The 17,323-nt window shown below is 43.7% G+C and overlaps 1 protein-coding gene across 1 annotated transcript in view; it reads left to right on the forward strand.

Annotated features, from left to right (window-relative positions):
* The window catches only part of heatr1 (HEAT repeat containing 1), a 103,317-nt gene that overhangs the window by 68,874 nt on the left and 17,120 nt on the right, over positions 1-17,323 (forward strand). The window contains exons 29-33 of the mRNA XM_068045286.1: positions 216-344; positions 5,559-5,789; positions 9,598-9,727; positions 10,880-11,052; positions 15,759-15,811. Of these exons, the coding sequence (XP_067901387.1) occupies positions 216-344; positions 5,559-5,789; positions 9,598-9,727; positions 10,880-11,052; positions 15,759-15,811 (716 nt within the window). The remainder of the gene's footprint in view (positions 1-215; positions 345-5,558; positions 5,790-9,597; positions 9,728-10,879; positions 11,053-15,758; positions 15,812-17,323) is intronic.

The raw sequence follows: 17,323 nt of genomic DNA on the forward strand, positions 1-17,323 counted from the left end.
TCCTTTTCTGTCTCCTAAACTACTTATGCACGCCACTTTCCAATTGTAACCCTTAGCACCGCTGTTAAAATACAAGCATATGAATGCACTCGTTACAGTATGTGTTATTCTCCTTGACCATTTTTTGTTTTGTTTCTAAGTGCACAGATATCCATTACCACAATATTAATCATAATTTAGTTTTTGGTTTATTTCTGTTTGCATTTATTTTGTAGGACAAGGTTCTCCATAATATCATGCCCATTTTTACCTTCATGGGTGCCAATGTGATGCGACTGGATGACAGCTACAGTTTCCAGGTGATAAACAAGACAGTACAGACAGTAATCCCAGCACTTATTCGAGTAAGTCACAGTAACTATATTAATAAAAAGACTTCTCCTGATGCCTTAGGGGACGAGGATAGGAATCGCCGTGGCAGTCATAACCACACTGGTGAAATACATATTAACGTTCACTGTTCAAGCTTACTTGAGCAAGCTACTAGAACATTGTTCATGTGTGAACACCTAGCCTCCGGGTATAGTCAGCACCATCAGAGGAGCAGGGAGAAATTTTAACATAGATTTAATTTAATTAAAATAGCTACATGCGAGCAGCCCATCTGACTTCCCATCATGAAGTTCACTTGCAGCACCTTGTTGATCAGTTCTCGCGCACCTGCAAGGAGTTTGCACTGACCATCAGGGTCAAGATGACCAAATGGGCCAGGACGTAGAGACTACACTTTCCATTAACATCAACCGCCTCACTTTGGAGGCCGTTGACAGCTTCACATACCTTGGATCAACAATCATGAATAATCTTTCCCTCGATGCTGGCTGCAGCTGTAATGTCAAAGTTGAGAAGATGCGTGTGGACCAACAGCAAACTAGCGGAAAATACAAAGCTCTGCATGTACCTGGCTTGTGTTCTCAGCAGCCTCCTTTATAGTGAAGCATGAACACCTTATGCAAGCCAAGAAAAGTGGCTGAACAGCCTCCACCTCCGCAGCCTCAGATGTATATTGGATATCTCCTGGCAGGACAGAGTGCCGAATGCGGAAGTATACCAGCGTGCAGGGGTCCCCAGCATGTTTGCCCTCCTGAATCAGCGGCGTCTCTGTAGGCTGGGTCACATGAGACGAAGGGATGACGGCCACATCCCAAAGTCATGCTCTGTGGCAAGCTTGCTATTGACACGAGACCAACAGGTTGCCCACATCTGAGATACAAGGGTTTCTGCAAGCGAGACCTCAAGTTGACCGGGATCAGAATCAATACACGGGAAGTCCTTGTTGCTGGCCGGAGTTCCTAGAGAATAGCAGTCAGAAAGGACGTGGATAAAGCAGAGGACAAAAGAAACGACTGGTTGCCAGATAAGAGAGCCTGGTGGAAAGAAAATACATCAAGTCAACCTCGAGCCAATCATATTCATCCGTGCCAGCTATGGAAGGGATTGCCCCTCTCAAGTCAGCCTATACAGCCACAGCAGACAATGTCAACTCACAAGTGACATACACCCCGGGCACAGTCCATCATCTTCTGAAACAGATGGATGTCTACTACTATGTGAGCAGCACTGAATTACCAAGTCTTGTTAGATACTGTAAAGCTACTTGCAGTTTTGCAGGTATCTGCTTCTGACAAAAATCTTGATGGGGGGGCCAGCGGTGTTTTGTTTCCCTAGTGTAAGGATGCTACAGAGATCAGCTGTACTATTAACGAAGCAAGTTTACCATCTCTCCTGCATAAATCTAGGCAACTTACAAATGTTTTGATTTAATAGTTTCTTTCTTTTATAAAATTGTTCATTTATAAAGTGGTGTGTATATAAAAAGGCTTGAATTTATAAAGAGCCTTTCATGACCAAAGCACTTTACATTCAATGAAGTACTTTTTGAAGTGTTGTCACTGTTGTAATGTAGGAAATGCAGCAGCCAATATGTGCAAATTAAGCTCCCATAAACATCGATCTGATGATAATAGCCAGATAATTATGTGATGAACATCGGAGATAACTACCCTGCTATTAGAGTGATAGAATTATACGGCATAGAAACAGGCCCTTCGGCCCATCGTGTCTGTTCCGGTCATCAAGCACCTAACTATTCTAATCCCATTTTCCAGCACTTGGCCCGTAGCCTTGTATGCTATGGTGTTTCAAGTGCTCATCTAAATACTTCTTAAATGTTGTGAGGGTTCCTGCCTCTACCACCTTTTCAGGCAGTGCGTTCCAGATTCTAAACACCCACTGGGTGAAAAAAAATTTCCTCAAATCCCCTCTAAACCTGACCCTTACCTTAAATCTATGCCCCCTGGTTATTGACTCCTCCGCGAAGGGAAAAAGTTTCTTCCTATCTAACCTATCAATGCCCCTCATAATTTTGTATACCTCAATCATATCTCCCCTCAGCCTTCTTTGCTCCAATGGAAAACAATCCCAGCCTTTTCAGTCTCTCTTCATAGTTGAAATGCTCCAGCCCAGGCAACATCCTGGCGAATCTCCTCTGCACCCTCTCCAGTGCAATCACATCCTTCCTATAGTGTGGTGACCAGAACTGTACACAGTACTCTAGCAGTGGCCTAAATAGTGTTTTATATAGCTCCATCATAACCTCCCTGCTCTTATATTCTTTGCCTTGGCTGATAAAAGCAAGTATCCCACATGTCTTGCTAACCACCTTATCTACCTCTGCTGCTGCCTTCAGTGATCTGCGGACAAGTACACCAAGGTCCCTCTGACCTTCCGTACTTCCTAGGGTCCTACCATCCATTGTATATTCCCTTGCCTTGTTAGTCCTCCCAAAATGCATCACCTCACACTTCTCAGGATTAAATTCCATTTGCCGCTGCTCCGCCCATCTTACCAGCTCATCTATATCGTCCTGTAATCAAAGGCTTTCCTCCTCACTATTTGTGACGCCACCAATTTTCGTGTCATCTGCGAACTTACTTATCATACCTCCTATATTCACTTCTAAATCATTAATGTATACTACAAACAGTCCCAACACCGATCCCTGTGGTACGCCACTGGTCACAGGCTTCCACTCGCAAAAACAATCCTCGACCATTACCCTCTGCTTCCTGCCACTAAGCCAGTTTTGGATCCCATGGGCTGTTGCCGCCTTAACCATTCTTCCATGCGGGCCTTTATCAAAACCCTTACTGAAGTCCATGTAGACTACATCAACTGCTTTACCCTCATCTACACATCTAGTCGTCACCTCGAAAAATTCAATCAAGTGAGTTAGATATGATGTCCCCCTGACAAAGCCATGCTGACTATCCCTGATTCATCCCTGCTTCTCCAAGTGGAGATTAATCCTGTCCCTCAGAATTTTTTCCAATAGTTCCCCAACCACTGATGTTAGACTCACCGGCCTGTAATTACCTGGTTTATCCCTGCTACCCTTCTTGAATAATGGCACCACATTCTTTGTCCTCCAGTCCTCTGGTACCTCTCCTGTGGTTAGAGAGGATTTGAAAATTTGTGTCAGAGCCCCTGCCATCTCCTCCCTTGCCTCACATAACAGCCTGCGCTACATCTCATCTGAGCCTGGGGATTTATCCACTTTTAAGCCCGCTAAAACAGCTAATACTTCCTCCCTTTCAATACTAATATGTTCAAGTATATCACAATCCCCCATCCCTGACCTCTACACCTACATCGTCCTTCTCCATAGTGAACACAGATGAAAAGTAATCATTTAAAACCTCATCTATGACCTCTGGCTCCACACACAGATTGCCACTTGGTCCCTAATGGGCCCCACTCTTTCCCTGGTTATCCTCTTGCCCTTAATATACTTATAAACTGTCTTGGGATTTTCCTTTATCTTGCCCACCAGTGTTTTGTCATGTCCCCTCTTCGCTCTCCTAATTACTTTTTTTTAGTACCCCCCTACACTTTCTATACGCCTCTAGTGCCTCCGCTGTTTTCAGCGCTCCGAATCTGCCATAAGCCTCCTTTTTATTCCTGATCCAATCCTCTATATCCCTTGACATCCAGGGTTTCCTGGACTTGTTGGTCTTACCCTTTACCTTAACGGGTACATGTTGTCTCTGAACTTTCACTATTTCCACTTTAAATGACTCCCATTGCTCCGATGTGCACTTTCCTACAAGTAGCTGCTCCCAGTCCACTTTGGCCAGATCCTGTTTTATCATATTTAAATCAGCCTTGCCCCCCCCCCCCCCCCCAATTCAGTACCTTTATTTCCAGCCCGTCTTTGTTTTTTTCCATAACTACCTTAAATCTTAGAGTTATGGTCACTATCCCTGACATGCTCCCCCACTGACACTTCTACCACTTGTCCAGCTTCATTCCCTAGGGTTAGGTCCAGTACTGCTCCTTCTCTTGCAGGACTTTCTACGTACTGGCTCAAGAAGCTCTCCTGTATCATTTTAAGAATTCCGCCCCCTTTAAGCCTTTTACACTAAGATTATCCCAGTTGATACTAGATAAGTTGAAATCCCCTACTATTATTACTCTTCTTCAAAATAGTGACAGGGAATCTTTTACATCCACCTGAGAAGTCAGATGGGGGCCTTAGTATAATGTCTTATCCAAAAGACAGCACTCTGTCAGTAGTGCACTGGAGGTTCAGCCTTGATTTTTGTGCTCAAGTCCTGGAGTGGGACTTGAACCCACAATCTTCTGACTCAGGTGAGAGTGCTACCAACTGAGCCACAGCTGACACGTGATAAATGTGTACTGGTTTTTACATACAATCGTGAAGCACAGAAGGGGATCGTTCAGCTCATCACGCCCTTGCCGGCTCTTTGAAACAGCTAGCTAGTTAATCCCACGTCCCCTGCATTTTCCCTAAGGTCCTGCACATTTTCCCCTTTCAAGTATATATTCAATTGCCTTTTGAAAGTTACTGTTGAGTCTACTTCCCCCACCCTATCAGGCAGTGCTGTCTAAGTTTAATATATTTTAAAAATTCTCCTCATCTCCCCTCTCGTTCTTGTGACAATTATCTTTTGCATTTCATCCTTTCCAATAGGATTCTTCCCTTTGGTCAGTGTCTTTTTTACTTTGAATTGTCAAAACTATGCTGCATGTCTCCAACAGTGTTATCTAGCTGTTTCTGGAGGTTGTCTCTGAGTACCGTCTCTTCATAGCTGTGAGAATTTGTCTTGAGGTGCATTAAAAATAGTACAGTAATAAGGTACAAACACAATATAAAAGTGTTCTATTCAAAAGAAACCAGTTGTCAAAATGTGTGATAGTCGGGGGGAAAGCAGTGATCTGTACACTGAGCCTAGTGTATTGTTACAACCCAATTTCTGGTCAGTTTAGCATCCACAGTATCAGTGGGATATTCCAATTGACTGCCGCATACCAGGATTAGGGAAAGGAAGAATCTACCTTGATTACAGTACAACAAAGTCTGTTGCAAATGTATGTGCAAAATCACTGGGTAAGGACAGGATTGAGCTCAGCAATGGTGTCCTCCACTGTTGGATCGCCCAGTGACGTTTACTGTGCTACTCGTAAATATGATGGTTCTCCTGTTCCTTTTGTGATTTTTATCCACTTTGCCTCTTATTTATATTTGTCTTTTGCAGGCTGATGATGAAGGTTCTGCAGAGAGCAAACAGAACTTGGAAAATGTTGTTACAAATATCATCCACGTGTTTGTGGATGCAATGCCACATGTGCCCGAGCACAGGCGAGTGCCCATTCTTTCACAGCTGATTAATACAGCGAGTGCGGAGCGCTTCCTTTGGACCCTCCTGTTGCTTCTGTTCGAGCAGCACGTGACCAAGACTACTTCTACAGCAACCAACGGCGAAAAGGTAAAGGCATGTGTATTTTAGAGTGGACAGCTAATAGCAGGAATCATTCTGTACTTGACTACTAAAGTACAAATACTTTAAACAGGTTTTAAGAGCAACAGTTCTGGAGCAAGAATGATTGGCTGAGAAGAGAGTCATACAGTCATTATGGTACAAAAGGAGGCCATTTAACCTATTGAGTCAATGCCAGCTTTCTGTAGAGTAATCCAGTGAGTCCCATTCCCTCATTCTATCCCCGTAGCCCTGCAAGTTTATTTTTCTCAAGTTGCTGCCAATTTCCTTTAGAAATTATTGATCGCCTCCACTTCCACCACCCTAGTAGGCTGCGGGTTCCAGGTCATTACCACTCGCTGTGTAAAAAAAAAAGGCTGCATTTGCTGACAATGCAACCATTAGGTGGCGCTGTACTGGCACATGCACAAATGCAGTCTGTTCCACTTAAACGTCACAGTCTGCGACGTAAAGGCAGCTGCCAGGACTAAAGATGGCGCTGCTCAAATAATCACAGAATGACAAAGTAAACCTATGGCAGCACGCAATAGCAATCTAAAGTACAGCATCTCTGACAGTGCTGCACAATTCTAATCGTTTTCAGTGCCATTCCGCTCTGGCTGCTCGCTCCCTGCCCCCTTCTTTCTTCCCGCACCGCGCTGCCCTAAGAAGCAAGGTGATATAGGAGCATGTGGCAGAGTGGAGGGAAGCGGCGCCACCTCGAGCTAGCGTCTGGAGGGATGGGGGAGAGAGCAGGTGGCGGGGGGCGAGACAGCGGGTGGTGGGGTGGGGGAGGGAGAGAGCTGAGCGGCCGGAGAGAGCGGCGGGCTGTTGGTGGGGGGGGGAGCAGAGCGGCCGGAGAGAGCAGCGGGGTAGTGGGGGAGAGCGCGGTGGGGGGAGCGGTGCCGACCAAGCACGTTGCACGAAGATGTACACGTTACGTGTTGACGTTTCGGCGCATGCGCTAACGAGTCCTGGCAAGTCAGAACACCGCGCACGCGCAGACAGCAGGAGCCCATGTGCGCATCCTGGTGCAGCCTGATGACGTCAACGGCCGGCTGCGTTGTCAGGAGTCACTTTGAGAAAAAAAGTTCTTTCTCATCCCTGCAGTATCACTTGCCCAAAACTTTAAATCTATGTCTCCTAGTCCTCATACCATCAGCTAATGGGAACAGCATTTCTTTATCTACCTTATGTAAACCTGTCATAATCTTGTATGCCTTTATCAAATCTCCCCACAACCTCTTTTGCTGCAAGAACAATGGGCTGAATTTTGTGCCCATGACGGGGCTCCCGGCACCGGCCCGAAAAGGCAAGGGGAATCCCACCTCAGCCAGCTGGAGCACCCCACCCCCCACGGAGCAATTCTACGCCGCCGGGCCAATTAACAGCCCAGCGCTGGGATCCCCATCCCTTTAAAAACAGGGATCCCGCCTCCAAGATCTGGAATCATTCTGCACTTTAGTGGGGGTGGGTGCAGGTTTTCCCAGCAGGGGCACTCCATGAGCCACAGATTGCCCGCAGAGGAGGACTCCCTCAAGCCTGCATGGAGATCACCTTGTTTTACTGGATGACCTCCCCGCATGGCAGAGGCCACCCCCCACTGGTTAAATCCAGCAGCAGTAAGAGGCCCTTAAGTGGCCGTTAATATGGGCTTCCTTAACCCATTTCAGTGGGTGCCCATAAAATTCAACCCATTGTCCGCAGATTTTGCTATTTATGCTATGACAGACACATGAAAGTGTTCCACTTCTGCACGACTTAATGATAGTCGGCAGGATGGAAAAGAGTAATAGAGAAAGGGAGATAGAAAGGGAGAGAGTAAAAGAAAAATAGTAAGGGTTTAGAGATAGATAGAATAGCAGAGAGATAGATCGGAAGACTTTCATATAGCGCCTTTCACAACCTCAGGACATCTCAAAGCGCTTTACAAACAATGAAGTATTTTTCAAATGTAGTCACTGTTGTAATGTAGGAAACATGGCATCCACTGTGCAAAGCAAGCTCCCACAAATATGATAATGAAAGAATCTGTTCTTTGTTTTAGTGACTTTGGTTGAGGGATAAATATTGCCTGGGGAGAACTGCTCTGTTCGTCTTGACGCAATGACAGGTCTTTTATGTTCACCTGAGAGGGCAGGCGGGGCTTAGGTTTAGCATCGCATCTGAAAGACTGCACCTCCAACAGTATAGCACTCCCTCAGTGTTAGCACCAGATTTTGTGCTCAAGTCTCTGAATCGTGACCTAAACCTACAAGCTTTTACAGACACTAGAGTGCTACCCACTGAGTCACAGCTGCCACTCTCCATCCCAATCTCTCCCTCTCTGGTATTCTCGCTCTCTATCTCTCTCTCTCTCTCTTACTCAATCTCCAGCTCTAACCCTCCCTCCTTCTCTTTGTTCTACTCTCTCCGCCTCTGGACAGAGGAGCAGAAACAGAGGCCTGTGTAGAGGGACCATTGCTTTGCTAGAAAAATGTTTTATAATGGGGAAGTAGGTGTCTGTGGGCTCCCCAGAATGACCCCACTACACATATATGATTGCTAGGGGTCTACCCAATTTGCAATCTCTCGAATGTCACAGAAAGCATGAAATACAGGATTGTCCACAAAAGTAACTCGGCTAGCTGCGGGAGCCTTAGTGACAGTTAAATTGCTTACTTGTCATTCTATCACCCAAAGCCAGCTCAGTAAAAAAAAACTTTAAAACTAGTTTAATATGTAGTACACCTCCTACCTTTACAAGGGCTACAATTTAAAATGTGGACAGGCAGAATACATTGCAGAGTACAGAGGATTGAGATGAATTGTAATGGATTTTAGGCCAATTGTCTTCCCTATACCTTAAAAATCTTTGTACATTAAAATATGATTCTCTTATTGCTTACTGTACTATTTAAAGTATTTTGGACATTCCACCTGATATTTATTGACCAATTTATTTCACATTTAATTAGTGCTTCAGGTTTTTTTGGTTATAAAAAATGGATATTTAGTAGAAATGTCACTTCGTAATGGTGCGTTGCTCTTGGCCTTCGCAGCTGATGGCTGATAGCTTCATCAGAGGCTGATGAAACTGTTCTGTGCTGGGGGAATGGTACAAAATTGAGGGAGATTCCAAATGAAAATACATAAATAGGGTGGGTGCAGAATAAAATGAGATGGATAAGATGTTTTGATCATGACTGCTTGAAAGTGTAGGTCATTTGTACTTTTTATCAGATTCTTTGAGAAGTTCCATGGATTGCCTGCCATGATCAGCATTTTTACATTGGGATTCTTTTCTGGGCTCCATTGTGCACGCTGACCAAAACTCATCAATACTCAACTCAAGGGCAAGCTAGTTTGAATATGGGGTTCAAACTTTTAGTCCTCTGGTAATTCAAGCATTCCTTTCCCAGCCCCTATTGTGGCGGCCCTTTGCCAGGAGTGATGCACCATCTAGCGTTTCAGTTGGAAACCTACAGAATGTAGTCACTAAGAAATATTTGTTTGCTTGTACTTACCAAATAAACAGATGTGAACATAATGGTATTCAAAGCATATCCATTTGGATTGTAACAGTTACAATGTTGTCAGATGTTAGAGAATGGTGCATGAAAATTAAGCCTGTAAGGAAGAGAAAGTCTTTGCTTTCCCCAAGTTGAAACAATCATTTCAAGAAGAGTCAGTCAGTCACCACTCTTCTTCCCCCGCCCCCCCCCCCCCCCATCCCCGTGGATAGTTGCCCACTGAATTTGTTTTCTAAAACAATTATTTACAAATCAACTTTTATTCTCCTCTCTAACAAAGTTGTGTGTGGGTTCTTTTATAATAGGAGGCAGTTTTGGAAAGAGACATTGAGTTCTGGATCGCTGTTTGCTGTGAGTTCAGTGTTCAGGAGCAGCTCCAGAGCTTCATCAATATTTTGCGTTACTTACCCAATCTGCCAGAAGACAAGGAAGAAAGTAAGTACAAAGTTACATACCATTAACTTCAGATGACGCTTTTTGAATCATATCAGCAAATCCCACTTCAGCCAAACGGTAAATTACATTTAAACAGGGAAAAGGGCAGATGATTCAAAATACTGATGTTCTATCAGCCTGAGAAAACAATATTTTTAACAACCTATCTTCCCAGCACAGCCTATCATAAAATCCCTTTGTGAAATAGTCCTTGTTTATATTTTCAAACTGTTTCTCTAATATGTGACTCTTAAATCTGACTAAGCAGCCTCTTACCTGTTCTGACTGTACACTGTTACACTGTTCATGTATAGTCACTTTGTTCACTATCGGGTTGATCTCGTCTGGGCATTTTTAACATTGTGAGTTACAAATTCTGCAGATCTCTCAAAATATGGAGAATAAAAACTTTTCAGTATTGTAACTAATATACTTATTAAAAATCTTCACCTAAAAGACTCATTTTGCTTTAAGGTAATATTTATACTTTGCTCTTTCATTAATACCTATGAATCTAGGAGGTGAATGTCCATAAGTGTTCTCCCAATTGTCCGCTGTATCTTTGGTAGAAGCACTGCAGAAACCCCAAGAAAAGAGCATTTGTGTCATTTTTCCCACCTTTTCCACTGATATAGTGGACAAGCAGAGAAACATCCACAGAAATTCACCCCAGCCTGTTTAAGCTGGATTTCCATTATGTATATGATTGCTTCACAGATTAAGAATACAATGTTGATAATTTTATTTAGGGTGGAGTTAATTCAGCCCTTTCTGTTTGTATATTTTTTAAACTGTGTTGCCTCTACCCACACCATTCTCCATCTAAGGTGGAGATGACTGGTACAGTGACCTTTATTGCCCAAATGTGTTTTTGTTTTCTTCGTGGTAATCTTAACTCATTAACGTTTTGGGTTTCTAGTTCTCATCCAGTTCAGACATATTCTGAAAGGCTTCTCAAAAACTCTAAGCTTGCTTAACACAGGTGCAGCCATTCTTTCCTGGTGCGTGCTGATCTGTTTGATTTTTTTTTGTTGCTAAATTGTCCTAACACTGTTGCTAGACTCTACTAGAATTCCACGTTAACGCACGCAGTGTTCCTTTTGGAGAAAATGTTTTTGCTAATTGATTTCTCAAACCCGTTTTATTTAAAAGCAACTGAAGGACAGGGAAAAGCAAGGACAACCAAGAGCAAAGCAAGGAAGCCGAGTGAAGTGGAACCACTGTTCAACATAGACGCTCACACAGCCAAACAGCTACGGCATTTCAAATTTCTTTCTGTCTCGTTTATGGCTCAGATTCTCGCCTCTAACAGCTTTGTTGGGAAGGTAATTTTGTCTTGTTTTTAAAAATATTTGCAAGTCATTTAATTAAAATAATTATTTGTAAACAATAATTTGCATAACTTGAATATTTTAGTGCTTAATATTGAAGATGCTCTCACCGATAAGTGGTAGACCACTGTTGATTTCTTATTTCTTCAACTGAATGGAACAGAATTAATCCAATTGAAATAATATATTGTGCAGATCCACTTAACTCCATAGATTCCAGTAAACAGCCTAACTACTTCTGGTCCATAGCAAAGTCTGTTTCTACAGAACTCTCCATTTTTCCTTGCCACACCCCACTGCCAATAAAAGTTGTCAATTATTTATTCCTCAATATTTGTAAATATCTGTCTTGCTCTCTGTTTACTCTATTGGTCCATTTTCTTTATTTTTCTGTTGTTTTACTGATGCACCTTTTCTTCACAGCTCCTCTTCACCTGTCAGTCTCTTCACCTTATACTTTCCCAAAGAATTTTGAAGTTCTGTCTTAACACGCTGCTTGTTTTTAGTTTACCATATTAGTACAAAAGTCCGCACTTCACTATCTGTGTTGCATCTTCGCAGTCTCTGATCCATTCCCAGTTATGCTGTGGTGTTTCAGTTTATCATTTATTTTACTTGAAAATACCAAAATAATGCACTGTTTTTATTACCCATATATGGGAGTACACTTTCAAGCCAGTCCCTTTAATGAACAATTTATTTGGAAGTCTCAAGTACCTAATTAGCAACAAGTTTTATTTGTAGTGAGTGAAAGCCGAAATTGCTTCACATTTGTGATGGTTAAAAATTAAAGATATATCACTCATGAGGGTCTAGATGACTGATTTGGGGATTATGTGGAGTAATTTGAAAAAAAAAGAACAATTTTGATCAAGCGTGCTAATTGTCAAGGGGAAGGAAACTAGAGGAGATTGACTGAGGAAGAAATCTGGATTTTTTTTTTAAGCAAGCATTGATTCAAACCAAAATAATGTTCTAATGAGTGGTCATTGACCTGAAATGTTCACTCTATCGCTCTCTTCACGTTTGCTGTCTGGCCTTTTGTTCTTTCCTGGAATGTGGGTGTTGCTGGCAAGGCCAGCATTTATTGCCCATCCCTAATTGCCCTCAGTGGCTTGCTAGGCCATTTCAGAGAGCAGTTAAGAGTCAACCAAATTGCTGTGGGTCTGGAGTCACATGTAGGCAGGTAAGGATGGCAGATTTCCTTCTTTAAAGGACATTAGTGAACCAGATGGATTTTTATGACAGTCAATGATAGTTTCGTGGCACCATTATTGAGACTAGTTTTCAATTCCAGATTTTTATTAATTAATTGAATTTATTAGTTAATTGAATTTAAATTCCACCAGCTACTGTGGTGGGATTTGAACATGTGTCCCTGGAGCATTAAGCTGTTCCAGTACAGCTACAACACTGGCATCTACCCTGCAATGTGGAAAATTGCCCAGGTATGTCCTGTACACAAAAAGCAGGACAAATCCAACCCGGCCAACTACCGCCCCATTAGCCTACTCTCAATCATCAGTAAAGTGATGGAAGGTGTCATCAACAGTGCCATCAAGCGGCACTTGCTTAGCAACAACCTGCTCAGTGATGCTCAGTTTGGGTTCCGCCAGGGCCACTCAGCTCCTGACCTCATTACAGCCTTGGTTCAAACATGGACAAAAGAGCTGAACTCAAGAGGTGAGGTGAGAGTGACTGCCCTTGACATCAAGGCTGCATTTGACCGAGTATGGCATCAAGGAGCCCTAGCAAAACTGAGGTCAATGGGAATTGGGGAAAACTATCCGCTGGCTGGAGTCATACCTAGCGCAAAGGAAGATGGTTGTGGTTGTTGGAGGTCAATCATCTGAGCTCCAGGACATCGCTGCAGGAGTACCTCAGGGTAGTGTCCTAGGCCCAACCATCTTCAGCTGCTTCATCAATGACCTTCCTTCAGTCATAAGGTCAGAAGTCGGGATGTTCGCTGATGATTGCACAATGTTCACCATTCGCGACTCCTCAGATACTGAAGCAGTCTGTGTAGAAATGCAGTTAAACCTGGACAATATCCAGGCTTGGGCTGATAAGTGGCAAGTAACATTCACGCCACACAAGTGCCAGGCAATGACCATCTCCAACAAGTGAGAATCTAACCATCTCCCCTTGACATTCAACGGCATTACCATCGCTGAATCCCCCACTATCAACATCCTAGGGGCTACCATTGACCGAAAACTGAACTGGAGTAGCCATATAAATACCGTGGCTACAAGAGCAGGTCAGAGGCTAGGAATCCTGAGGCGAGTAACTCACCTCCTGACTCCCCAAAGCCTGTCCACAATCTACAAGGCACAAGTCAGGAGTGTGATGGAATACTCTCCACTTGCCTGGATGGGTGCAGCTCGAACAACACTCAAGAAGCTCGACACCATCCAGGACAAAGCAGCCCGCTTGATTGGCACCCCATCTACAAACATTCACTCCCTCCATCACCGACGCACAGTGGCAGCAGTGTGTATCATCTACAAGATGCACTGCAGCAATGCACCAAGGCTTCTTAGACAGCACCTTCCAAACCTGCGACCTCCACCAACTAGAAGGACAAGGGCAGCAAATACATGGGAACACCACCATCTGCAAGTTCCCCTCCAAGTCACACACCATCCTGACTTGGAACTATATTGCCGTTCCTTCACTGTCGCTGGGTCAAAATCCTGGAACTCCCTTCCTAACAGCACTGTGGGTATACATACCCCAAATGAACAGCAGCGGTTCAAGAAGGCAGCTCACCACCAACTTCCCAAGGGCAATTAGGGATGGGCAATAAATGGCCCGGCCCACATCCCATGAATGAATTTTTTTTAATTAGCCTGGGCCTCTGGATTACTAGTTCAGTGACATTACCACGACGCCACCCTCTCCCCTCTTAAGCATTTCTGGTTTTAATTCAAAGTAATGTCCTGTTGGAGGTTCCATGGACCTTGGTATGGATTAATTTACTAATTTCATGCAGACAGTGCTGCCAGTGTGGCCTGTTACAGAAGATGGTCTATCGAAGGCAATTGTTTGTACTGTCCGGTTAAGTCAAACGATAGTTCTTCAGTTAGAACTTACTTGTCGCAGTACTTTTTATTGGTATTCACGAGGAAGTTGGATGGCCACTTGAGAGAAATAGACTTACAGGGCTACAGGGATCAAGCCAGGGAGTGGGACTGACTGCATAGCTCCGTGGAGTGCAGGCATGGACTCCATGGGCCAAATATCCTCCATCTGTGCCATAAATGGCTCTATGACTCGAAAAGGAGGTCCATTGCATACATGAGGGAGAAGGGATTAGAGGAACCCCTCCCTCCCAGAACCGTGACAGGGTTCCCCTTGTCCTCACTTTTCATCCCACCAGCCTCCATATCCAAAGGATCATCCTCCGCCATTTTCGCCACCTCCAGCGTGATGCCACTACCAGTCGCATCTTCCCCTCCCTTCCCCTGTCAGCATTCCGAAGGGATCGTTCCCTCCGCGACACCCTGGTCCACTCCTCCATTACCCCCACCACCTCGTCCCCGTCCCAGGGCACCTTCCCTTGCAATCGCAGGAGGTGTAATACCTGCCCATTTACCTCCTCTCTCCTCACTATCCCAGGCCCCAAACACTCCTTTCAGGTGAAGCAGCGATTTACTTGTACTTCTTTCAATGTAGTATACTGTATTCGCTGCTCACAGTGTGGTCTCCTCTACATTGGGGAGACCAAGCGCAGACTGGGTGACCGCTTTGCGGAACATCTCCGCTCAGTCCGCAAGCAGGACCCTGAGCTTCCGGTTGCTTGCCATTTCAACACTCCCCCCTGCTCTCATGCTCACATCTCTGTCCTGGGATTGCTGCAGTGTTCCAGTGAACATCAACGCAAGCTCGAGGAACAGCATCTCATCTACCGATTAGGCACACTACAGCCTGCCGGACTGAACATTGAGTTCAATAATTTCAGAGCATGACAGCCCCCCACTTTACTTTCATTTTTAGTCATTTTTAGTTATTTTTTCTTCCTTTTTTTTGCATTCCTTTTTACATTTTTTGCATTTATTTCATTTCATCTTAGTTTGTTCAGTTTGCTTACCCACTGTTTTTTTCAGGTTGTTTTTCTTCAGGTTTGCACTTGCTGATGTTCTATATTCAGTATATTCACACCTAATCTGTACTAATGCTTTGTCTTTCAAAACACCATTAACATATTGTTTGCCTTTGCTCTGTGACCTTTTGGTCAGCTATGTGGCCTGGTCCAATCTGCACCTTCTCCTTTGTTATCTCTTGCCCAACCCCCACCTCACTTGTTTATAATCTGTGACTTTTCTAATATTTGTCAGTTCCGAAGAAGGGTCACTGACCCGAAACGTTAACTCTGCTTCTCTTTCTACAGATGCTGCCAGACCTGCTGAGTGAATCCAGCATTTCTTGTTTTTGTTTCAGATTTCCAGCATCCGCAGTATTTTGCTTTTATTTTAGGGATTAGAGGAAAATGGGAGCAGCATGGGAAGAGGTAACTAGACTGCGAGGAAGCTCATGTGGAAAATAAACATGAACATAGACCACTTGGGCCAAATGGCCTCTTTCAGTGCTGTGGATTCTAAGCGACTGTAGGTCTTTATAATGCTCTGGAATGGGGTTGGTTTTATAAAATAAATTCTGTTGAGTGTGCTCACTGAATTTCTTTGCTTTTATATTAGGTTGCAGATTGTGATACATCTGAAGAAAAAAATTTGCAGAAGCTTGAACAAAGGTAACCAATAATCTATTGCAGTTTATTATGATTGTTATAAATTTCTGGTCTGGCTCAGAAGTACACTTGGGTTCAGCAGTGCTCTGCCTTCTATAAAAAATCCCTATGTCTTGCATTCAGGATTCTGCCCATACTGCCCAATATCTAATCATACAATAGCATAAGCCAGGTGGGGTAACAGAAGTACTCACTTGTAATCTGAACTGGAGATTGTGTCTTTTGCACGTGCCCTCCCTTGAACTTCTCAGATCTTTCACTGAAAGCATTTCAATGAGATTAGGCCTGATGCAAATTTTTCAGCTGCGTTAATCGACAGACAGCAAGTGAATATCGAATAAGTTATAATCAAAACTCACCACTTAGCTTCAGCTCCTCCTCATTAATAAAGAAAATAATCCATTCAATCTTATCCTGGATGAGCAGTCTGACTACTGTTTACTTTTGGATGGTCTGACATTGATACAGACCATGGCTTACATGGACTTGGTCAGCATTGGTTTTTGTGATAAACCGCCTAGGCATTTCTCTTTTCTTTTTGCTACATCTGACCTCAGAAAGTGGATGGGCTGACTCTCCAGCTTCCCCCATTCAATAATTTGGCAGTAGGCCTATCAGTAATGATGGTTACACGGACGGACACACACACTTTTGAGCAGACCCACTCTGCTGGGCTCAAATCATTGTGATCCCAGCAATAATAGGTGCAGATGTTTGGAGAAAACCAGAAGCAGGATAGCAAATTAATATTATATCAACATATCTTCAGTGCCTGGCACTTTAACATATAAAGTCTGCAGTTGCTGCATACTGCTGTAATAAGGAGATTATCAAACCTGCGCAAACCCATTTTAATTGCAAACGTAAACAGAAAGTGCTGGAAATACTCCAGGTCAGGCAGCATCTGTGGAGAGAGAAGCAGAGTTAACATTTCAGGTCTGTGACCTTTCATCAGAACTGGCAAAGGTAAGAAAAGTATTGGGTTTTAAGCAAGTTAAGCTGGTGGTGGGGAAGAGAACAAAAGGGAAGGTGTGTGATAGGTCAGAGGGCAGGAGAGATTAAATAACAAAGATGTCCTGGGACAAAGGCAAAGAGAGCATTAATGATTGTGGTGAAAGACAAAGCATTAGTCCAGAGAGAGTGTTAATGGCAGAATAATGGGCAGCTCTGTCCAAAAGCACAACATGAAAAATAAGCACATGGTTAAAAAATAAAAGAAATTTTAAAAAGAAATTTAAAAAAAAGGCCAGTCATGCTCTGAAATTGTTGAACTCAGTGTTGAATCCACAAGTGTGTAGAGTGCCGAATAGAAAGATGACATGCTGCTCTCAAGCTTGCATTGATGTTCAGTGGAACACTGAAGCAGGCCAAGGACAGAAATGGGGGTGGTGGGGGGTTGAAATAGCAAGCAACCGGAAGCTCAGGGTCATGCTTTTGGACTGAGCGGAGGTGTTTGCAAAGCAGCCACCCAATCTGCGTTTGGTCTCCCCGATGTAGAGGCGACCGCATTGTGAG

This window comes from Heterodontus francisci, chromosome 13, assembly GCF_036365525.1.
Source record: "Heterodontus francisci isolate sHetFra1 chromosome 13, sHetFra1.hap1, whole genome shotgun sequence".
Lineage (NCBI taxonomy): Eukaryota > Metazoa > Chordata > Chondrichthyes > Heterodontiformes > Heterodontidae > Heterodontus > Heterodontus francisci.